This window comes from Zonotrichia albicollis, chromosome Z (genome assembly GCF_047830755.1).
Source record: "Zonotrichia albicollis isolate bZonAlb1 chromosome Z, bZonAlb1.hap1, whole genome shotgun sequence".
NCBI classification, from domain to species: domain Eukaryota; kingdom Metazoa; phylum Chordata; class Aves; order Passeriformes; family Passerellidae; genus Zonotrichia; species Zonotrichia albicollis.
Window position 1 is genome coordinate 63,567,400 of NC_133860.1, and position 23,857 is coordinate 63,591,256.

Here is a 23,857-nt window from a genome sequence, read left to right on the forward strand (position 1 = left end):
CTGAAATATTGGAATGTTCTGAATATTACATATATATATTCAGAATATTCTGGTGATGCTGTGAACACTGCTTATGCAGAGCACACCGGACGCACCACTTTGGAATGGCCGCCTATGAAACAAGAATGAGTCAAAATAATTCAAGCCAACGGGCAATACAGAAGCTTGTGAAAAATCACAATATCCCATTTTACATTCTCCTAAGGAGCGCGGTGGGAAGGGCAGGGACACAGGCGGGCCGGCCCAGGGCGGACAGAGCCGCGGGGCTGCGTTCGTTCCCTGCGCTCGCCGCGGGCTGCGGGACGGGGCCCGGGGCCCGGGGTCCGCAGCGGTCCCAGCGTGGCCCGGCCCGGCCGGAGGCTGCGGGACGCCCCCGCTGCCGCCCCCCCGCCGCCTCCGCGGCCACGGGCCCCGCGCCCTCCCCTTCCTCCCCCCGCCCCGCAGGGACCTTTTAAGAGGAGGGGGCAGAGGCTGGAGGGCTTGGCCGAGGGACGGGGCTGCTCCTCCGAGAGCTCTGGGATTGAATCGGACGGCCAAAACCGAAAACTATCAGGGAGGAGGAAGAAAAAAATAGGGGGGAGCAAAAGACGTCCGAGAAAAAAAAGAAAGAAAGAAAAGAAATAAATAAAACAGGAGGTGTGGAAGCACAGAAAGGTGGGGGGACAAAACAAGAACCGCAGGGGGACTCGGTCCGCAGGCTGCGCGCAGCGCGGGGATGGTGCGCCCCGGCGGGCTGTGCCGCCCGCTGCTGCTGCTGCTGCTGCTGCTGCTGCTGCTGCTGCAGGGCTCCCTCCTCCTGCTGGCCACAGCCTCGCACGCCCGCGCCGCCGCCTGCCCGCTCCGCAGAAAGGTAAGCGCCGCCCGCGGTGCCCTCCTGCCTCGGGGTGCCCTCCTGCCCGGCGGCGCTGCCGTCCGCCCGGCCCCGGCCCCGGCCCGCCGTGGCAGCGCGGGGAACGCGGGTCCGCTTCCCTCGGGCTGCGGGCTGCGGTGACGGGACGGGGCGGCGTGCGGGGCCCCCCGGCCGCCGCTGAGCCCCCTCTGCCAGGCGGGCGCGGTGCGCCGAGCTCGGGCAGCAGGCGCTCGGCAGCGGCTCCGCGGCTTGGCGGGACTGCCGGACAGGGTGCTGGGAGCGAGCATGGGGGAGGAGGAGCCGGGGGTGAGCCCCAGCAGGATCTTTAGCCTGCAGCGAGTAGGGCGAGCTGCGCTGCTCGCCAGAAGACAGACTGGCCGAGAGTGACTTGCTAACACCATCCCGCGCAGGGTTACCGCCTAGTCCCGCTTCAGAACGCCGAGCGTGCTGGAACAGGTTCGGACCAGCAAATGGCCATTTGGCGTGAAAACGCAGTCACACGTTATGTTAGGTTTTGCTTGTTTCCTAAAGTTAGCAGCTTGACTGCAGTAGCCAGGAGCAGCATGTGCTCCAGTGGGTAGTTAGCACAGCAGAGGATCCCTGCTGCAAGTTAGGGCTGATGTTACAGCTGCTGTGAAGCTGGTGCAGGTGATGTCTGTCATTTCCATGAAAGATCAGAAAAAAAATCATTTTTATTGAAGCTTGAAGCTTCTGATACAAAATTACCAAAAATCTTGTAGGAAAAGCCTTCTTGAATTTACTTTGTGTTAACAGGCCATCTGTGCTGTCTGCTGGCATCTCCTTGGACCTGATGTGACTGTGGGATATGTGTATGGCCACTTCACCTTCCCTCCCAGGCAGCTGTTAAGGAAACTGGAAGCCCTTAGAAGTAGGTGCAGACCTGCTGCTGTGCTGGGGAGGTGCCAAGGCCACAGCAGGCTCACTGCAGGGTAGGCGTGAGAAAGTTCTGCAACTGAAGAAGGTCTGCTCTGTGACTTTACTCCCCTCTGTCACCTAGTCCTGCACTTACATGCAGTCCTTGTTCTTGGGGGGTCTTTCTGCCTCTGTGGGCATGCTGGTTCCCCAGGATGTCTTCTCCTAGGATTTAGGGCATTATGGAATCAGCCGTATGCCAAGCTACGTGTGCTTCGCTGGAGGTGTCTGCCTGAGCTTGAGTTAAACAGAGCCTGGCCCTACCCTGTGGGATGGTGTCTTTCCAATTTACTTGGAACTAGTTTGTCAACTGGATTTGTAGGTGGCCAGCTGTGACGCTGCCATAAAGCCAGGTCAGCCCTTTGGAGTGGTACCCCCTTCTCCTTGAGGGCATGAGGTGTAAAAGATGTGGGCCGGTATTAAACTACTGCAAGGAGCTAGTGAGAGCAAGTACAAAGACGACAGCTCCTGAGCAGAAGTCATACTTCTGGAAATGGATAACTTCACAGATTGGTGGGACATGCAGGAAGTTTTTTTCAGAAACAATTGACTGGACTTCTTCCAGTTGCCAGCAAGACTGGAGGTGAAATGTGTTAATGGTAGGTAATTATCTGCTGATTACGCTGTCATTAAAATGTGAGACCACCTGTAGTTCTGGAATAGGCAGGCCGTTTCCGAGGGTCATTTAGGACAGTGGTAATAACCACACTATCTAGGAATGGCAGTGTCTGCCTTATTTACAAAACTGTTGAGTTTATCCTTATGAATATTTACATGAACTCCTTAGGGAAAATATACTGTCTTGTTACTGCATCACCACGGATGGGTTTTTAATTTACTTTAGCTCTTTATAGGATTCCTTTTCCCACCTCTCTCTTAGACAGGTCTAACTTTGTTCTTTTTGTTAGGTTGCCTCAGTCTCTGCCATAAGAGGAGTATGTGTGTTGTTGCCCGAAAAACTTCTATTTTAAGGAACGAACCTACAGTATTTCAGAAGGCTTTCTCATCATTACTCAAAATTACAGTTAGAGCTACAAACCTAATCATCCTCCCCCCCCTCAAAAAAAAAAAAAATTGAAAGAAAGACATTGAAAACAATTAATTTAAAATAAAGTATGCTGGAATCTTTTTGGGTTGTATCCAGATACTAAGTAATGTGCTCTGGTACTGCTTTATTTTTGCTTAGCATTGGAGTGTATTGGAAAAATCAAAGCCAGAAATCAGAGATTAATTGTGGAATACTTGTAGTTGTAGTTGGTTAGCATTTTATGATGTGTTGTTCCTGACAGAGGGCCAATTAATTTATATGGCTGCTTTTCCCCATGTATGCCCTTCAGCAGAGCAAGTCATATGTCTGTTTTTAACCTGTGGCTTTTTAGTTAAAAACTTTATTTTTCATTCCTGGGACTTTGGATGTGTTCTATTAGTAGCTGTACCCAGTGCAGTGTTTATTCCTCAAGTGAGTTCTACTTTCAGTGTTAACCTGAGTTTGAGAGTGTCAGTAATGCAGGTGGGCAAAAGCTCAATATGAGTACTATTAAAAATGCGCTAACATTTTTGTGTGCATTACCATAGTTGCATAGGCATGTAATGTGGTGAGTAAAATCTTTGCCCCAGTTAGGGATAAAGAAACACGACGAGATAGGATGCCAGGATAGATAAGAGAGAGGGAGAAAGCCATAATAGGTAGGGTCACAGGGCTGCCTGCCTGGATGAAATATTGCATGCCATGTGCTTTGACTTCTGAAGCTAGCACAAGAACACTGTAGATTGAGAAACAGGCCAGTTCCGGACTGAGGTTTGGAAGGTGTGGTTGTGAAGTCACGTGGTGAATATTAGAGGTCCTGAAAGACAGTGAGTGAAGCCACAGAGGGCACCAACCTGCACAGAGATGTATACACTTTGTGCTTTGAAATGCATCGTCTACATAGATGAGATAGAAGATGGAAGGAAGCAGCTCATGTAGAAGGAAGCAGGCCAAGTGTAGGTTGTCCATGTCTGGAGTTCTCATCCAATTCTTCAGTCTCTAGACTGTTTTCCTTTCCCTCTGAGTCTTCATTCCCTGCATAGACAGCCTTCTGTCTATGCTTTTCTGTTTAGTATTTTATACTCTCATGCTTTTCTAGATGTTTGGAGGGCTGTCACCAGATCAATTCTTTGTTCCTCCTGATGTTTTTCTGGATTGTTTTCTGGATATTTGCCATTTTTACTCTTGTTAGTATATAATTCAGCCCAATTTGAGATAGTTTCTGTGAGGGGAGAAAAAAAAAGACACTTTCTCTGATTTTCTTTGGCATTTCTCTTCCAGAAGAATCATTGCTGCCTTGCTTGAAGTGATGTGTGGTATCTGACAAATGCAGTAGTATTTGTGTATTTTAAGACTACAGGTTGCATCCTATAATGCATCTCTAAATAGTGCTGGAAAAGCAAGCTGTTGGTGCTAGTTAAAATGAATAAAACCTGAGGCTTGGGGTTTTTTAATTAAAAAGAAGGAACCTCAGCTCCCAAGGAACTACCCATGCATTTGCAGAATTTTTGTAGTGACTGACACTGTTGTCCTGTCATGTTGGGGAAGTGTTGTCTGTCCCTGTGTGTCCCCATTGCTCCCCAGTGGACAGTGGAGTTCATCCCCTGTGCAGCCTTGGTTGGGAAGCAGGCTTTCCAAGTCTTGTGGTAGGGAGTGGATCCACAAGTCCCAGTGTGTTCTCTGTGACTGTGTGAGCTTTTTGACCTGGGGAGGTAAGGCAGAGGAGAAGGCACCATGCTGTATTGCTGAGCATTCAGAAATATCTTGATCTGATGATTCCTTGGACCTTTGTGTGGCAGCAAGTTGGGAGACCTGTGCTCTCTTGTGAGACTGCTGCTCTTTCCCCTTGCTCAGGGTCTTTCCTGTGATGAGTAATGCATTGACTACTACCTGTAAATTGCAGAGTGGAGACAGAAACGTGTATCTAAGCATCTTGAACTACTCAAGAACCTTTTTGTTGTTACGCTGCTGAAACTGAAATTCCTCAAGCTGCACAGCCCAGCTGCCATAAGCCTCCAGGACAACAGTTTGACTGTAATTTGTTTGTTTTAAAGCAACTCCTTTTGTTGCTTTAAACAGCTGTGTTAAAGGATCTTACTGCAAATGAAAATTGGGCTGTAGCACTTTTGTCTCCTGCACGCTGTCAGGGAGGCGAGGTGCTGCAGTGATGGTGTATGGTGTGATGCTGAGCAAGCCTGGGCACTGCTCCTGTGCTATTTCATGGCTACCTAGAGCACTGTTCAACAGCTTCCCTTTTGTGGTGCTGGGGTGAGATGATATCCTTGCTTTTCCCTCTCTGAAGCTGCATTGAGACATGCAAGAGCTCCACGAGGTCTGCAGGGAGGTAGGAGTGCCTGAAGGTACCGCAGGGGAAGAAGACAGGTCTGCTCAGGCACACCAAGGGCTTTGCCCCTTGCCCACTCGCACAGAGCAGTAACAGGGGGCTGTTTGCAGGGGTCTGGCACGGAGGCAGAGCACTGCTGGGATCCCAGTCTCCACTTTGGAAGGAAAAGGAGATGCCAAAGGAGTGTGAGAGGCACTAGCATGTCTGGAGCAGCTGCAGTGCCACCTTGAGAGGGAGAGTGAGCTTTGGGAGCTCCCAATGTACCATCACTTGGCGATGACAACAACTGCTGGTGCCCAGAAACTGATTCTGCAGGGTCCAGGGAACTTCCCATCAGTGATGGGACACTGAGGTTTTCTGTACTCTTATGCTGGCTCCAAGCTTTCTGTGGAGATCTGAGTGGTGCTTAGGGTGATGTCTCAAGTTCATGACTACTCGTTTTGACATGCAAGTGCCAGCAAGAGCGCTCAGCTGCTTTGCTTTGTAATGTCAGGGTCTTGAGAACTGTGTGAAAATTTTTGCTGTGTCTCAACCTGCTCTCCTTTTGCCTGTGCTACAGGCAAGTTTAAAGGAAAACTTCATGTACTCTGTGCCTGACGGCCTGTTTTATTTCTTCAGAGGTATGACTGGTACCAGGCAGTATTACCCTGCTTTCAGTATCCAATTATGAAAGTTGTGGGGATAAGCAAAGAAAAAAAAAGAGTATAATGCTAAAAGCCTTTCTAGCTGGGCTGTGTGCAGTAGTCCAGAGCAGTGCTAATGATTGTGTTAAAGTCTGGTTCCAGTTATCTGGGCTTAAACCTTCTTGCTGGATTTATTGAGGAGCTGAAAAGCTGGCTGGTGACCGCTTGTTCTGTACGATTCCTTGCAGTTGTGGCTGGTTTTGTGCACTCCCACCTACAAGATCAGGCCTGTGTGAAGACAAGAAGTACTGACTGCCTAACCTCATGCCTGTCCCAGGTGCCTCCTCTGTCTTTATACTTGCAGTAGATGGGAAGCAGCACTTCTGGTCCTTCCTCCTTGCTGCCTGACCACTACTTCCAGCTCATTTCTCACCAGTGGCATGTCCTTTCATTTTCCCCTTCTGACAACATTTGGGGAGAATCCTCTCTCATTTCCTCTTTTGTTTTACTTTGCATATTCATTCTTCTGTATTCTTCCCTGGTCCATGTTAGATTTTTATTTACCTGTTGCGCTGTATCTTTGGTACCCCCTGGGGCTCTTTCTATTTCTTAACCCTTCTTGCTATGGTCTTGAGGAGAGTTTTTGTGCTCTGTAATTCAGGTGTGCATTCCAGGACTGTAGGATTTGGAGTTGAAGGATGGGGTTGCCAGGATCTGAAGTATCCTTCAGACTCTTGATATGCTGCAGAACAGTCTGAAAAGCCCTTTGGAATATATTTGGTTTGTACAATGTTCTTGGGCATATGGTGCAGTTCTTGGGGCTCTCCCATGCAGCTCCAGGAGTTGGACTTCAATGATCCCTGTGTGTCGCTTTCAGCTCAGGATATTCTATATTCCATAGTCCATGCAGGTGAAGAGGACTGGTGGTAGCACTTTGCTGAAGTGCTCCCGGATCAGCGGCGTGGTTCTGATGTACGGAGCTGCTGGAGAAGGTTGTCTGGGATGGGCTATTGCAGAGCAGTCTTTAAGATTAACCTTCCTGACCCTGAGTCTTTAGTGTCAGAAGTTTATAGGCAATGTGCTTCCAGTAAATTCCTGTAAGCAGTGTGTTCTGCTTTTGGCAGTCAGGCAGGGTTCTTAGGTCAGCACACATACACAGTTAGCCCCAGTGCTGAGGTTAGAGTTATCTGCTGGCTCAGGACTGACCAGATGTTTGAGTGCATCTGGAAGCCTGTTCTCTTACTTAGACATGCAAAGGCTACCTCTTCCTGTCTGTGCAGACAGACACCACTTGTATCCATTGTTCCAGTGAGTACTGTGGCACCAGTGATGAAGGGTGTGCCTGCTGCTGGTGCAAAGCGCATTGGAAGGATTCAAATTCAAGCAGGATCCATGTTGTCCCATCTGCTCTTCTGTCCCGTGGGAACACCACAACCCTGTATTGAGGTATCTCAGGTGATGCTGTGAGGTGTATTTTCCAGCAGAACAAATTTAAATCTGACTCTGACTTCCTGATGGCTGTGAGTTTTAAAAGGTTTTAAAAGCTAATTTTAAAAAAGATGGGGTTTTTTTATCCCTCTGTGTTTACAAGTGGGAAATCATGGGCTGAGTTTGGCCTGCAGAATTTTTTTTTCATTTATTTTCCAAGGTATTTCATGCTCTTCTCTGCTACTGAAGAAAGAGTACTGGGCCGTGAGGGGTCTTTACTGGGTGTCTGTCTGCCATGAGCAAAATTTTATTTCTGCCTGTTCCAGCAGGTCTGCCTGCCTGCTGTGTTTTGTGTTACTCGTTTTCTTGGTGTCTTGCTGTTGTGTTATAATCCCAGCTGTCAACCAAGCACCACACTCATTAAATTCCCATTCCATGCAAGAGAGGTTGCAGGAGAGTGCTGGAAGGGTGAATTGTTGGGTTCAGATAATGACAACTTAATAGCTAAAGCAAAAGTCATGCACACAAGCAAAGCAAAGCAAGACATTCATGCACCACTTCCCTGGGCAGGCAGGTGTTCAGCCATCCCCAGGAAAGCAGGCTCCATCACACATAGCAGTGACTTGAGAAGACAAACCCCATCATTCTGAATGTCCTTTCTCCTCTTCCCCCACCTCCCTGGCTTTTCGTACTGAGTGTGATGCCATATGGTACGGAATATTGCTTTGGTCAGTTAGGGTCAGCTGTCCTGGCTATATCCCCTCCCAATATCTTGTGCACTCTCAGCATGCATGCTCGCAGTCATATGACAGGGAGAAAAGGCCTTGGCTATGTGCAAGCACTGCTCAGCACTAACAAAAACATCTCTATAATATCAGCACTGTTTTCAGCACAAATCCAAAACTCAGCCCCATACCAGCCACTGTGAAGAAAATGAACTCCACCCCAACCAAAACCAGCACAGTCAAATGGGAAGTTCACCATGATGCTTCTGACTAAGCATCACAGCAGTTTGTTTGATGAAAGGTGCCTTGCTGTGCTGAAGTGAGAGGTGAAAGTGATAGAAATCCTGCTATCCTGCTTTGCTACAGCAAGTGGTGCCAATTTTTGACTTGATGAAAGGCACAAGTTGGGTAAGTGTTGTGCCTGAATCATGGTGTGCTAGGGCTGTGCTCTGCTGCTGCTTTTGGTAGATACCCAGATGATGTATCAGGTGATCTACTGATGAGAAGATGCAGTGTTACCCTTCAGGAAGAGAAAGCCCAGGCCAATATTCTTATGTTTTTATTTCATGAAAATTGAATTTTTACCTCAGGACCTGAGAAAAACAATGGTCAAAGAGGACTTTATGTGAGCAAAGTCACTTTAGGAAAAGTCCATGGTGGTCAGCTGCTGAGCCAGGTGACCTGCTGGCTTGGCACCATGTTTTCCTTAAGCCCTATGCTGCAATGGCCTGGCGTAAACCTGTGTACTTACTCAGCTGTGTCTCCCTCTCTCCCAGCAAAATGAGCTGAACTCCTTCCTGTGGACAATCAAGAGAGATCCCCCATCTTATTTCTTTGGCACCATCCATGTCCCATACACACGTGTCTGGGATTTTATCCCAGAGAACTCCAAGAAAGCCTTCCAGCAGAGCCACATTGTGTACTTTGAGCTGGATCTTACTGACCCCTACACCATCTCAGCTCTCACCAGCTGCCAACTCCTGCCACAGGGGAAGAACCTCCAAGATGTGCTGCCCCAAGACCTCTACCGCCGGCTGAAGCGGCACCTGGAGTATGTCAAGCTCATGATGCCATCCTGGATGACCCCAGACCAACGGGGCAAAGGGCTGTATGCAGACTACCTCTTCAATGCCATTGCTGGCAACTGGGAGCAGAAGAGGCCAGTGTGGGTGATGCTGATGGTGAACTCCCTGACAGAGGTAGACATCAAGTCACGAGGCGTGCCTGTCCTGGATCTGTTCCTGGCCCAGGAAGCAGAGCGGCTGAGGAAGCAAACGGGTGCTGTGGAGAAAGTAGAAGAGCAGTGCCACCCGCTCAATGGGCTGAACTTCTCCCAGGTGAGGTGGAGTGGTGTGCCGGGTGCCAGGCTAGCTCCTGAGCTGGATATCGCAGCAGAAACAGCATGGGCTGGGGTGCGGGGCAAGTGCTTTCTACCCAGAGACTTGTGTCTGCTCCCTGCAGCCCATACCTTTGCCTGCGTCCTCAGGAGAATCAGGCCAGAGCTGAATTCATCCAGGCCTGGCCTACTCTCTTCCTTGGGCTACCTGCTCTCTTCCTTGCCATGCTCTACCCTCAGAGACACTGGACCTTAGGATGTGTGCTCTCTAACTCTGACTGGGCTCACCTGCAGGAGCTCAGGACAGGCTGGGGCTCAGTCTCCAAACCTGTTTTTGTAATAGCAAGTTTAAAAGAAAGAAGTGATTACTTGGGGAAAGCAGTGGTGTGCTGTGAGTAGTGCTGAGAAGTAATTGCTGGTTGGAAAGCATCACAGTGAATATTTTGATGCCCTCAGAAATAGGGCCCCATCATTTGCAATGAGAAAAGTATTTTTTGTTTTTTGGGATTTTTTTCCTTTCCTTTGTTACCAGGTGAGGGTCAGCACAGCACAGACTAGTACAGGCCCTGGTGCAAATGCCTTTGTGTTTGCAAACCTGTTGGAGTTCAGCACTTCTGTTCATGCAGCAGAATGACCTCTGTGTTGTCCATGTGTTGGATGAGGTGCTCCTCTCTGAACCAAATACCCCAAGCAGTGGTGTCTGTTGTTGTCTCTGCCCAATAGGATCACAGGCATAACATTGCTCTCTGATGTGGGGTACCTTTGCTGCAGGGTGGTGCTAGTTTGGGGAGTTGAGTGGCATTTGCTTAGGAATAATCAAGACTTGCATTTTGCAATATGCCCTAGTAGCACAAGACGGGAGGACCTTTAGGGCTGGGTAGTTTGATGCCTGACCCTCCTCCCCTGCATCCTGAAGCCTGTGCTGTCACTGTTGCACGGTTTGGAAGGGAAAGAGCAGAAGGCGAGTGCAGCACAGCAAGGGCAGGGGCAGCAGCCCAGGACAAATGTCTGAAGAGCTGCTACCCCAGACAGTGTTGGTATGGGGACCATGGTGCACAACAGCCCAGGCTGTTGACTTGAGAAGTCCTTAACTGCAGGAAAGCCTTCTCCACTTTTCCATTGTCTGGAGCGAGGCAACCTCATTTGCATCTCGTCTTTTGCTTATCACAGTGCTTTGAATCCTTATGCTGTTGCTGTTTCCTTCCAGCTAACCTGGGAATAGGCTGGAAGAAGAAGTCCCTCCTTTTCCAGCTCTTACCTGGCTGAGGATTTATAAGCATTATTGTCCATGTTTTCTTTTGCTGGCATTGCCTCTATAGTTTATCATGATAGAAGTTGAGGCGAGGGCATTTTTATCCACTGCCTTGTAAGAAAGTAGTAGGGAGACTGAGATATATTGACTGCAAAAGATATCCCTGCTAAACTCATGTAAATATTGACTCTTAGGCCTTCACAGCTTTCTTCAAAGAGCAGGTGGTTTTGTGTTGTTTAGCAGATGGGATAAATACCAAGTGATCCAAGAAGCTGCATGGCTGAGCAACACAACAACATCCAGAATTGCCCAGCCTTCTGAGAAGGCCAGAGAGACAAGATTTGCAGGAGAATCTAGCCTCTGGCTGGGAAAATCATACCCCTTGGTTGCCCCATGGTGAGTGGAGGTGTGCATTTGCATCATGAAGGCTGCACCTCCTTCCCTCCCTGCTCACTTCCCAGGGAAGGAGCACACTATCCCTTGAGGGAACAGGTCTGGAGCAGCTACTGCACTGCAAATTCATACCTCCACTGCTGCCCACTACTAGATTTCCAATACAGGCAGCTCAAGGAAAAGGAAAACCAGAGGCAGATGATTGTTGAAATTGCTTCTAAGCCAATTTCATGGCTGTTTCAGAAACTGACTTGTGAACTTTCATGGTTGGCAATTGTGTAAGTCCTTGATTTCAGAGCTTTCTTGTCAGTTTGTTCAGACAGTAGAGTTAATTATGTGTTTAATAGAAACCAAACAAAGAGTTTGAAGTAGGCTCTTTGGAAAATACTTTCTTTAGTGTGCTGCTGTTTGGAAAACCCCAGTATTGCGCCACTTCTGTGCAAACACATAGACATAACTTAGAAATTTCTGTTGGGGAAAGTGGAACAAAGCCCATAAGGAATAGTCAAACTCCGTACAAGAAATATAGACTCACAGAATGGTCTGACTTGGAAGGGACCTCAAAGATCACTTAGCTCCGTCCCCTCCACCATGGGCAGGGACATCCTTCACTAATACCAGGTTGCTCAGAGCCCCATCCAACTTGGTCTCAAACACTTCCAGGGATGGGGCATCCCCGGCTTCTCTGGGCAATCTGTGCCAGTGCCTTACTACTCTCACAGTAAAGAATTTCTTCCTAATATCTAATCTGAACCCACTCTCTTTCACTCTGAAGCCATTCCCCCTTGTCCCTTGTAAAAAATCTTTCTTGTAGGCTTCCTTCCCATACTGGAAGGTGCATTATAGGTCACTCCAAAGCCTTCCCTTTTCCAGGCTGAACAGTTCCAATTGTCTCGGCCTTTTCCTATAGGAGAGGTGCTTCTTTCTTCTAATGCATCTTGGTGGCCTGCTCTGGACCTACTCCAACACATCCATGGTGCTGGGACCCTAGAGCTGGATGCAGGTTCCAGGTGGGCTCTCCCCAGAGCAAAGCAGAGGGGCAGAATCCCTCCCTGCCCTGCTGCCCACGCTGCTCTGGATGCAGCCCAGGACATGTTTGGCTCTCTGGGTGGGAGTGCCCATGGCTGGGTCATGTCCAGCCTCTCACCCACCAGCACCCCCAAGTTCTCACAGGGCTGCTCTCCATCTGCTCATGCCCAGCCTGTGCTGATTCTGGGGATGGTCCTGGCCCAGATGCAGCACCATACACTTAGTCTTGTTACACTGCATGAGATTCCCGTGGACCCACTTGTCTAATTTGTCCAGGTCCCTCTGGATGTCATCTAGGGAGATGCATTTTTTTCTTACAGCCGAATGACAGAGAAATTATTTACTTAGCAGAAAAGCAAGTTCAGTGTTTTCAGTTTGTTTCTGCATAGGGTTTGCTTTTACTTTCACATCCAAAATTATTCTTCTGGTGGTAAGGCAGACTCCCAAGCCACTTCCAAACCATACATTGTTACTGGCTAGGTCCCTGTTTTGATCCATTCTATTGAGCAAGGCCTTGATGGTGTATGTTATTGCAGGTGAAGGTCTGGAACAGTTTATTCTTGTGTCCCTGGGCACAGGGCTCGGTAACTGCAAAGTACGGACAAACCCAAATTAACAACTCTCTTCTCCTTGTGAAGAGAAAACAGTAAAAATTAAAAAAACCTCCAAACAAAACCCACATACAACAGCCAAGAGTGCCTGTCAAGGGGCTCTTTTTCTTTGGGCTTTTGTTCCAAAGACTCTTGGTTTATGACTCTCTTGTTTTACCTGCCAAATCCCTCTGTTCATGCTCAGCTCAGGCTGCCTGCCCATATTGCCAAATCATAAAAGTATAATTTTTGTTCAGTACACAATGATGTGTACGCAATCTGTGAAATACTTTACTGCTTTCTCAATCTGTCTCTCTTGTTCCAAGTTCTGTGCAACTTCAGGAGTATGGAAAGATTAGTTTGTCTCCATGCCAGGGCCATGGCGTTTATTTTTCCTCTTTCATGCTGTTCCCATCCTAGTTTGTCTTACAGACTTGTTCTCCCACTCCACCGTCTTTGCTGGGTAGTGCGTCTCTTGTTGCAATACCCTGCATAGGTCTCACTCCTAGCTGTGTCAGGGCTTTGTAGCTATGTATGATCTGCCACTGCTGACTTCCAGCATGGAGTCAGTCCCTCCCAACTCTTCCTTTACAGTTATGCATGTGCTTACATGTTTGCTATATTGCAGGCATTAGTGCTCCAAGCCCAAAACAGCTTTGCTGTTGGCTTCAGTAGTGTCACAAACACCAGCTTAGTACTGGCTCACAAGAGGAGCAAGTGTTGGCACTTGTACTGTGCCAGGCGCTTGCTTTGGTACACTAAAGTGGTGTCCAGGCTGCATTCCTCACAAACTGGTCCCTTCTTGAACACAAGGAGATTGACCTTATGTCTACTCTTGGTGTGGACCCATGGTTAAGAGTGTAAACACTGTCCAGCCATCATTACTTCCTAGCCATGACCCTGGCCAGTTTGGCTTTTTCAATACTGGGACCCTTGGTAGAAGATTCTTGTACCTGATCTTAATTTGAGAATTGTTTCCCCACATGACTTTCCTGTGGTTATACCTTGTCACAGCATTCTTCCTATCTGAGCACTTGAGCATCTGATTACATTGCTGCATATTCAGACACAGTCTTCAGAGCTGCTTGGGATGTAGTAGGAAGCCAGGAGCCACTAAGGGCTGACTGATCATGAAATCCTGGCTCCTGCTGACCCTGTTCCGGCTGTGGGATGACAATTAACCCTTTACATTGCCTGTCTGTGGGGACACCAACTATCGTCAGCAATGAAACAGGCAAGAACGACTGAGGGTTGATTAGAAGCTCATTTATTAGAGCATCAGACATAATTGCATATAGGAAGGGGAACCACAGAAGACAAGATAATGCAGAAGACATGCTAATATGTACCCTTGACTATAGTTCTTCTGTGTCCTATCCAACTAATCAACAATTTTACAACTTATAGGGAAGCATAGCTTAGCAATCACTAACAATGTTACCTTATATGAAATTATAACATAGTCTTTATTAACATAACAATCCCACAATCCTCTATGCAAACCCCCTTAACAAGCTACTTAAATAACACACTTTACCTTAGCTTATTCATCTGTATATTTAATCATCCTATAATATTATGTCATGCCTAAACTGGCAGGCTCTTTAGCTCAACAACAGTATCAATCTTGATGGTACCCACACAACTTTCCATACTGTGTCTAGACATTCTCTCTCTTCAGCACTTTGCATCCCATGGTTTTTAGGTTGATACCTTCTGCATAGTCAGTCTAAGCAAATTCACGGTCCGTCCCTGCCAGTCCAACTTCCACATCTCCCCCTTTCTGTTGGGAATTTAATAAAAATTCCTTACAAAGATTTTTGCAAAATCTTCTGTAAACAACTCACTAAACATGGTAATAACATCAACACAACAACTGTTGCAAGAACTAACAATTGTGTCTTAGCCAGAGATAACAACCAACCTGATAAGCCACAACCTTTAAACAGTCTAACCAGTTTATAACATTTTGCACTTGTAGTTTCTTGACTCCTTCCTTTAATGGATGTTCCAGTGTATCGACTCACTATGGTCAGACAGATTCATGCAGCATAGTCCTTCAAGGTCTTGGCAACCATGCCCTTATGCCAGCAGCAGAAAGTCCCCTTTTATAGTAGAAAGCAACCCTGTTATATAGAGTGGCATGCCTAACACTACTGATATCTGTTAACAGACTCCTTAGTGCAAGAGATGTAGCATTGGTTTGCTTACTCAGCCAACACCCCGAACTATCCAATTGCTTTAGTGCTTTTGCTGCATAAACCCAAGATGTCAATATGGATGCTGCAACTCTTTTTTTTTTCTTTGTTCCAATAAATAACCTCATCTTTACATTCTGATTCAAATTGATGGATGAATCTTTTTTCTTGAGTTTCTCTATTGTGATTTAGTGTGATGTTGGGTGTTAGTAGAGTAAGTCCACCCAGGCTACATGGTCCACCTTTAATGTGCGACGGAAGGGCAGGCCAGGCCCTATCCCCACAAATGAAAAACATTCCTAATATTCCTAGTGGCAACTGCAGGGATCTGTTGCTGGATCATGAAGGTGTGGGTGATGCATTATTGCATCAAAGGTTTTCATTATTATAGACACGGTGGTAAGGGGAAACATCTCACAGAGCTGACTGATCTTTTGTTAAACTCCAGCTTGAATAATTAAAATTTACACAATAGTCCATTCTAACTGAATCAAGGAGCTCTAGCTCCTAAGGTTCCAAGGTTGCTGGTAGCTCTGAGATAAGGTACTGAAGCTCTGGGCTGCTGAGCCTCTGGTGGTTGTGGGCATAGGCAGCTGGGGCATTTTTGTCATTGCACGGGCCGCCCTGTGCTCCCCTTGAGGTTTCCTGGTGGTGGCTTCCTGTCAGCAACATATTTTGACTAGCATTGGCTAGGGTGATGACCACTTCTCTTACATCTGGAGCATATATTAAGAGCTTTAGATTTATAACAGTCTGTTTTAATGTGCCCTTGCTTGCCACACCCATGACATGGGCCAGGACCTTGCTGCTGCAGCCCTTTTGGAATGGCTCAGATTGCTGTTAAAGCTTCAGCAAGCCCTTGGCCTACAGCTTGTACATGAAGAGCTACAGAGTGCTCTGATGTCCCAAGGCGATTACAACCCTTGACCATTTGCATTGTTCAGGCTCTGGTGAAAGGGCACGTGATACCTTTTTACACTGAATCTTCAATAGATACAGCCAATTTTTTTACCAATTAATCTCTTGCCCTTTTGTGTGTAACTTGTCTCTCTAGGGCTTGCCTTTGGTGATCAATGTAGGGCTCATTAGGCTCTTGCTTTATTTCTGCAAAGTCTAGCGTAGGCATATTGCCATTGGGCACTTGCGTAAGTGCCTTTCTTGCTGCATTTTTAGTGTCATCTAAGGCTTGCCTCAGGAGGTTTGCTGGCTGGTCCTCAGGTTGTTTGTGTGCTCCTTCACTGGCAAGATGATCTGTAGTCAGTGCTGCCAAAGCTTGATTACCCAGGGAGTCCACCAACAATTGATTTAATAGCCTTTTCAGTCCTCACTCCCATAAGGTATACTGTGTTGGTGATACCAGCATTGTCATGAAATACTTGATATCATAAGGGGTTAAACATCAGCTGTGACGGTTGCAAGAAATAAGTTATTTAAAAATGGTGATTCCCTCCCATAGTCCTTAGATGCTTTCTGTAGTTCCTTTTTTTCAGCTTAAGTCAGTGGCTCCCATTGTGGATTTGCTTCATACTGTCCCAGTGCCACAATAAACTTTGCTGCCACTTCTACATTCCTTTCTTTAATCACAGCTTTTTGGATCTTTTCCCAATGGTGGGAAAAGAACCTGGGGGATGTGGTGGAAGTTCCTCAGATCCAGGAGGGTCCAGGTCTTCTTCCAAGGAAGAATAACTTAAAATAAAAGTAGCTTTATTCTTAGAAAGGCTATGGCAGTGATGTTTAGCCATAGTGGAGGAGGGTGGTAGGCTGTGTGACAAGATGGTGGCTTCCAGAGCCAAGGTTCCAGTTCTGGTTTCTGATTCCACAGAGGGGGTGTGGCCCATGGAGAGGGCAGAGTAATGGCAGGGGCCCTGGGGCAAGATGGTGGCTTGGAGGATGCAGGAAAATGGTGTCTGGAAGAAGAGGAGGAGAGAGGAAGAGGTGGAGCAGCGGGAAGTGGAGGGTCCAAGATGTTTTGGCCACCACCATCTTGGGCTGGAGGAGGAGGAAACAAGGACAGCATCTCATTCACACCTCTTGGTGGGTTCCATCTTGTAACCTACTCACAGGGGCCAAAGGGCAAGGAACAGAGAGAACTGCGCTGCCTTGGATGGGACTGGGGTAACAGAAGTACCAGAGCCATTAAACTTAACTAAAGATTTCCAAAATAAGGTGAAACTCAGGCAGCATACGGGGTGCTTCAGGGTCTCTCCTAGTAGCTAGATTATAAAGTTTAATGCTCGCAGAATCCCAAAAATCAACAGTAATGGTCACTGAAGTCATACCTTCGGGAAAACTGTGGAAGATCCACTTCATTATCCTCTTCCCTCTTTGGCAATTGTTTGCCCTGCTCAATTGAAAGTGCCTTAAAACATCCATATATGTTCCACAAACATTCCTTGTCCTATGGTAATTCCCCACAGGCTCACCTGCATTCTCACTGCAGATGAGTAGTTGGATCTGGATGCTTTTTCTTCCAGCCACTCCAAGTGTCTGGTTCTTGCAGCACTCCAGAATTCCCAGGGGCCTTGCTGACCGAATCAGCTAAGCGCTGCTGCCTGATAGCTGATTTCCCAAACAGCCAGATCTTCTATGAAACTGGAGAGGTCCCTGTTCAGGCGCCACTTGTCGCATCGCTCTGTCCACGCCCACAAGGACAGAAAATGGTTGTGACAGGTCGGTGCGGAAGAAAAGCGGATCACAGGTCTTAGGTGGAAAAATCTGAGAGTCCTTTATTCTTCCACCGCAGTAACAGGAGCACTCCGGAACACAGCCAAACACTAAGACCAGAAGCAAGGGGTGAGCCCAACTTATGTACACTAACACAGAACATTCTAGCAACATTCTAACCAATAACAACTGGCAAGGAAACCCATATTAACAAAGTAATTCCCATGATCCTCTGTGAACAAACTTTAACTCTCCCTAATTTGAAAGAATGTCCCTGAACTTTGATGCTGCTTTCCACGGCCTAGGTTTGTCCCAGCTAAGGCTGGCTCACTGGCCAGGCTGGGCCTTGGGAGCTCCTCAGGCTCCAACTCTGGCACAGAGGGCTTGAAAGTCCTGTCATTTCCATCTTCCAGCCAGTCTCTCATATAGCTCTTTGCAGATAGAAAAGGAAGCAAAATTCTCCACCTTGACCATTTTGTATAATTAGGAAATTATTTGTTTATGTTTCTACTCAAAAAAACAGTCTTTGCAAGCAGCAGAGTGCTGAGAGATTCTTGCTTTTCCCGGCATTTTCAGGTTCTGGATTACTAACGTGACTGTGAGAACTGTAGGCTGCTGCTTAGCAAATACAGCCCTTCTGTCATGACAGCAACATCATTTTTGCTGTTTAATCTGTGTACCCACTTGGAAGAAAGGGCCACCCTTGATAACCCATTGTATAAAGTTATTATGTAGGAAAAGCCTGTATTTATGGGGAAAGTAGGAAGTAAAGCCACCATTGCTTTGTTAACAAGCATTACATGATTTGTTGGTTGGATTTTTTTCCTGTTCTTAGGGAGTTGGAGGTGATGCCTTGAAATTAAGCACAAAATAGACAATATTAAATTGGTGAGATTTGTGCTAGTCTTCTCATTTTGAGTAAAGGGGGTTCTTCTGGTACTTGATTGGCCAGTTATAATAGTTGTCTTTAATTTCCGAAATGATGAAGCCAGATTTGGCAGTGTTTCCACTCACAAAATCTTGGTTCAGCTCATCTTTGGCAAAAACAGTGATGGAGAATCTCAAAGAAAGAAAAAAGCAAGGAAGGGCACACAGTACAAAATCTGCAAAGAATAGATTAGTTTCTGTGGTTTAGGTTGAGATTTGGAGCAGAGCAAGGCAAAAAGCAGTTTCTTGATGAAGGAGCAGACAGAGGAGCAGAGCATTTTATTGCTAAACATGTTGGATGGGAGACTGCTTGCAGTAACCTGGTTGCATGCTGTCCCACAGGTGTAACTTCAAGATTTATTTGTTAGGATCAGCCTTCTTTCTTCAGGTGATGGAAACATCAGGGTTTTGTGCACATGAATTGGAGCTGGAACAAATGAATTGATCCTGTGTGCATCTTTAGCTTCTGGAGTCTGTGACCTAGATTTGTTTTTGTTTTCAGTTTGTGTGTAAACAAACCTGCAGACTCCATGTCTAGATATCAGGGATGGGGAATGGGCTGGCTGGTGGGAACCAAAATAACTAAGGCTTTGCCTATGTATTGAAATAATTACAGTTTAATTAAGATCTTTTTAACTGTCTGGGGATTTTAGGGCTCTTCCCCCAGTGAAAACGGTGTTCAGTGGTGATATGCTGCCTCTGCATTCAAAAGGGTGGGGAGTTTGTTTCAAACAGCCAGGACTCTGTGGTAGGGCTTTGAAATCCCAGACTGTGAACTTTGCTCCTTGCACTTGCACTCCATATGCCTATCAGCTAGCTGGAATTTTCCCATTAAAAATGCCCTTAGCTCAGCATGTTACACAGCAGAAACAGAAGATGTCAGGTGGCAAACATGGCTTCTTCTTATCTTGCCCTTGCTGCTCCCAAGGAGGTTCCTTGTGAGTGTCTGGCTGGCAGTTTTACAGTGTGAGCATGCCAGTGCACTTTCCTTTTCACTCAGTGAGCAAGGGCAGGGCAATGAAATGTGTGCACTGCTCTGAGAGCTCTTGTGACGGGGTTATCATGCTAACAACTGACAAGTGCACTAGGCTGGGTTATCCTGCTGTCCTCTGACAAGTAGTGCTAACCTGATGGGCTGGTTGGCAGGTGCACTGTGTGTCACTGGAGATCCTCCAGCTTTGGGTGAGGACACTGTTGCTGCAGAGGAGCACAGCCCTGTCAGGAGGCTGAGGGCTGCCAGGCACCATGGCCACTCAAGCTAGCACACAAAGCAGAATGCTTTTTGGCACAGCTCAGGCAAAACTGAGGAGTGTGGAGCAGGGCAGAGATATGGCCTTGGCTTAGTCAGCTGTTCAGGAGTTGAGTGCCCCTGCATGAAGCTTTGTTCTGCATGTTCTCAAGTTCTGATAGAATTACAGTGGTCTTATGCTATGGCTCTGTCAGATGCCTGATCCCGAGAGCTCACTAATTGCCATTAGAGAACCCAAAGCATGGGACTGGCTGCCAGTTTTCCCTTGGACAAAAGGGTTGCAACTGGACACCTTAAAGGTACATGCCTGTGGAAGTTGTTGAAGACAGCTTCCTTTCACACCTAAGATCTGGACTGCACTTCTATCCAGTGCTAACCCTCCTGTCCAGTACTGGTGAGATGGTACTTCTGGTACCACTGGACACACTCCAGCACCTCAATATCCTAATACCAAATATCAAGGTTGGTATTTGGAATTAAGGATATTGAGGTGCTGGAATGTGGCCAGTGCAGGGCAACAAGGCTTGTGAAGGGCCTAGGAAACTTGCCTTATGAGGAGTTGCTGAGGTAGCTGGGTTTTTTAGTCATGCAGAGGCCCAGGGGAAACCTTGCCCAGACTGGATTGCAAGATCCGTGGGGATCCGTGTCAGCTTCTGCATCCCAGCTGACATGACTCATGGCAGTGGTTCTGAAGACTGATTTTTAATTTTCATCAACAAATTCAGATGAAAAATAAAGCCCAGCTTTAGTTTTCATCTGTTTGATTTTGTAAGGGTTTGTGTTCCACTGAAGAGCCTCTTCTGTACTTGTGTGAGCATTTCAGCAGTAACCAGTTTGTCCTTTAATGTCCTATTTGTTGAGCCTGTTCCAGAAGAGCATATTTTCTATTTGTTAACTGTTGACTCAGCTACTCCCAGGCCTAGCAGCATCTGTCTTATGACATGGCAGTCATTTGTGTGCTGGGTGCAGTGGTATTGTCACTGTCCCCATCTTTCCTTGTTTATGCATCTGTGTTTGGCTGTGGTTCTTTCAGGCACAGCAGTTTTCTGAGCACTCATGCTTGGGACTGTCAAAGTCCTTTCTACTCACACTGCTTCCCAGGGAAGAAAACGTATTACTGTTGTTGTTGTTGGTCCAGTTCCTGTCTGCTCCCTGGTCAAAGTGAGCATGCAAGCCAACTTACATATTCTTTCTCATTTGTATTTTTAGGTCTTCAAAGTACTGTTTCTGTTCCCCATGTCTTCAGTATTTGTAGTGTTTTGTATTTCTCTAAATTCGTACTGCCATACAGTCTCTTGAGAAAACTATTCATTGCTTCTGTTGTCTTACTGCAGAACACTTGCAAAACACTATCAAGGTTTTTGGAAAGGGTATGGTTTCCATTATACTTATTGACTTGAAGTGTTTATATCCTATAATTATTTGCAATAATCTCATGAAGGCTTTTATTAGATAACTTGAAAGATTGATTGTAAGTAGGATGAAGCTGAAAATAAGTTAAGTTTTAAGATAACTGTTTCTTTTTCTGACCTAAGGCATAAAGGAAAGAGTAGGAACAATTCTTCATTTTTGTTGATGATAGAGAAAATATTGGATTCTTCAATAAAATTCTTATAATCCAGCAAGCTTAGCAGCTATATGCACACCAGACATCATCCATTTACAGCATGCCTGAATGAGAGATGCTCAGATACTGAGATGTGTGAGCAGTTTCAAAGGGATTAGACCGATGGATGAAGGGTAGTCACACCAGGGAAACTCATACATATCCCAGGTGCCGTCTCTGGCTCAAGACATCTCTCAGCTCCTGAAAGCTTGAATTGAGGGCAGGTGTGAGTGGAGGAGTTGTCCTGGAGGTTGTGGGCTTCTGCACTCCTGCGCAGATGTGGACAGTTTGTTCCCAATATGTAACTGAGACGGGCTTGGAAGCTGATATGGAATGGGTCTGCTGCAGTAAGTTTGGCAATGTCCCTGCTGGAGCATTCAGATGCCCACATGTTCTCCCTTTTCACAAAACTTATCTCTCTTGAGCATGCAGAGGTCACATGTGAACAGTTGAGTATGGGGGGAGCAGTTCACTGAATTCTGAAACCAGGGAGAGGTTTCAGAAGGTTTATAGATGGATCTTGAGAACAGTCCTGTCAATTAAGACCAAATGTGTAACAGTGTTTAATCTGCAATTAACTATGATATCAATTCTGTTCTATTACTGTTTGAGGGAAGATTTAGGTAAGTGGCCTTGTGCATTTCTCAATCTCTTTATTCCTAACAAGATTAGCAGGGTTGCCAGCTTCAGCTGGAACTCAGATTAATCTTTGACAAAAATAGATCCACTCACTTGACTTCCACGAAGTCCTGTCTGGTAAATGCATTACAAGACTGCTGTAGCAAGTAAAATTTCAAATTTTTAATGGCAGATTTTATGTGTTTTTGTGTGACCTGTTCTGCTTTTTGAGTGCGTTCATTAGTAGCACATAGTGTTAGAGACTAATTTGCATCTTATTCACTCAAACCTTCATTTCTATATGGACCATCAGTGTATCCCACTCCCTCCATATTACCCAGATAGCACCATATGTGAAAAATATTTATGCATATTTTAGGACCATCAGGTTGTGAAACCTCAAATTAACTGGGTTTGCAACTGTGCATCAAGTCTGGCTGAATTCAATCCAAAGAAATTAGTTCTTCCAGGTGCTACTTGATGCAGAGAGCAAGCATTAGCTTATTCTTTCCAAAATAAAATCTGAGATTCTGGGTGCCTTTGCTGGGCATGTCTGGTGGACAGGTATGGTGTCATGGTTTGAGCCTGGCACAGAGCCAGTGCCCCCATGAAAATGCCCTCACCCTGGTGTCTGCTGTGAGATGTGACCAGGAATAAGCAAAACAGGCTCCAGCTTAAACATAAAGAAAACTTTATTACCTAATCTACAGGAAAATAGGAAAAAACTATAAGGGAAAAAAAATTGAAAACCTTACAAAAAACACTTTCCTCCTCCCCACCACCAAAATTTCCCAATCCGATACATTCTCCCAAATCACCAACTGCCCAGCCTGGCACCACCCTTTAGAATACTCAAACTTCAGTCCATGAAGAGCAGAGGAGTCCTTCTTGCACCATAGGCTTCCCCTGGAAACATGCTGAAACCTCATGTGCTTCCAATGTCACTCGGCACCGCCCGGAAAAGTCCTTTTGCCATGGTGACATCTTCCTTCCATGCCCAGTGCTCTCACCCCTGTGCATGGACCAGAGCTGCTTCTAGGGCTGTCTTTTAAGGATGCCTTGTCTCACTCCAAAAGGCACAGTCTCTGCTTTGGGACATCTGTCCCCCCCATATTTTTCCAACCCCCTGGGGCCGAGGGGTCCCCACGATGAACCCTCCTGGTTCTGAGGCACGGCTTCCCCCCCAAGTGCAGTCTCTGTGTCACAGGAACAAACTGAGTCCATGGCCACACAAGAAAAGTCCAGCCAAAAGGCCACTCCAATCATCTCTCCCTACTCAGCCATCTCCACATCCTTCGGGCCAGGTCCTTGTCTCATCTCATCTCTTATCTCCCTTCTTATTCAGCTCTGAGGAGGATCAGCATTTTTGCAAGGCTCCAATCATGTAAGAAAGGGGTTAAAACTTCCAGTCTCTGTCTGTCTCAGAACATCGATACTCCCACACGTGCTGCTGCTGCGGCCGGCCAGGCTGCACCCTTCCCTCCTTCTCCTCCTGGGCCGGCTGCTATCACATTCAGACGCCGACTCTCCCTCTATCTCTCTCCTGGGGGGGGGAATGTCTGCCCGATGTCTCTTGGGGCTGCTCCTCCACCCTTCCATCCTCGAGGGCCTTCTCACCCCCCATCTCTGTCCAGGCCCCGGCCTACCGCAGGGCTGCCCCTCCCCCGCCCAGCAGCAGCGGCTGGACAGGGAGGGCGATCTGACCTCTTCGCCTTGACGTCCCAAGAGGTATGTCCAAACCGCACTGGTCACACCAGGTGCCAATATCCAACTCCGAACATCCATTGGTTTGACCACAGCATCCCAGAATTCCCACTTCTTCCTGGTCAAACCACCACATATGGTCACAGTGGCCACTTCTAATAGCTGTAGGGAGAGACCCCACTGAGACATGGTTTGTGGAGAGAATATAATGCCTTGTTGCTGTCTTGAGAGTGCCTCGTGTAGTGTTAGCCCCTCAGCCTTTCAGCGGGCTCATTGGGATTTCACACAGGCTGAGCCATCCTGCTGCCGCCAAGGACAGGAATTTCATGGTGTGCTTCACTTGGCTGAGTGGGGAGCCTGC

At 46.9% G+C, this 23,857-nt stretch overlaps 1 protein-coding gene across 1 annotated transcript in view; it reads left to right on the plus strand.

Moving 5' to 3' along the window:
- Positions 1 to 267: 267 nt before the first annotated feature.
- Positions 268 to 23,857, plus strand: part of TRABD2A (TraB domain containing 2A) — an 87,149-nt gene continuing 63,559 nt past the window's right edge. Inside the window, exons 1-2 of the mRNA XM_005486269.4 lie at positions 268 to 850; positions 8,707 to 9,267. Coding sequence (XP_005486326.2) covers positions 716 to 850; positions 8,707 to 9,267 — 696 coding nt within the window. The 5' untranslated portion in view covers positions 268 to 715. The remainder of the gene's footprint in view (positions 851 to 8,706; positions 9,268 to 23,857) is intronic.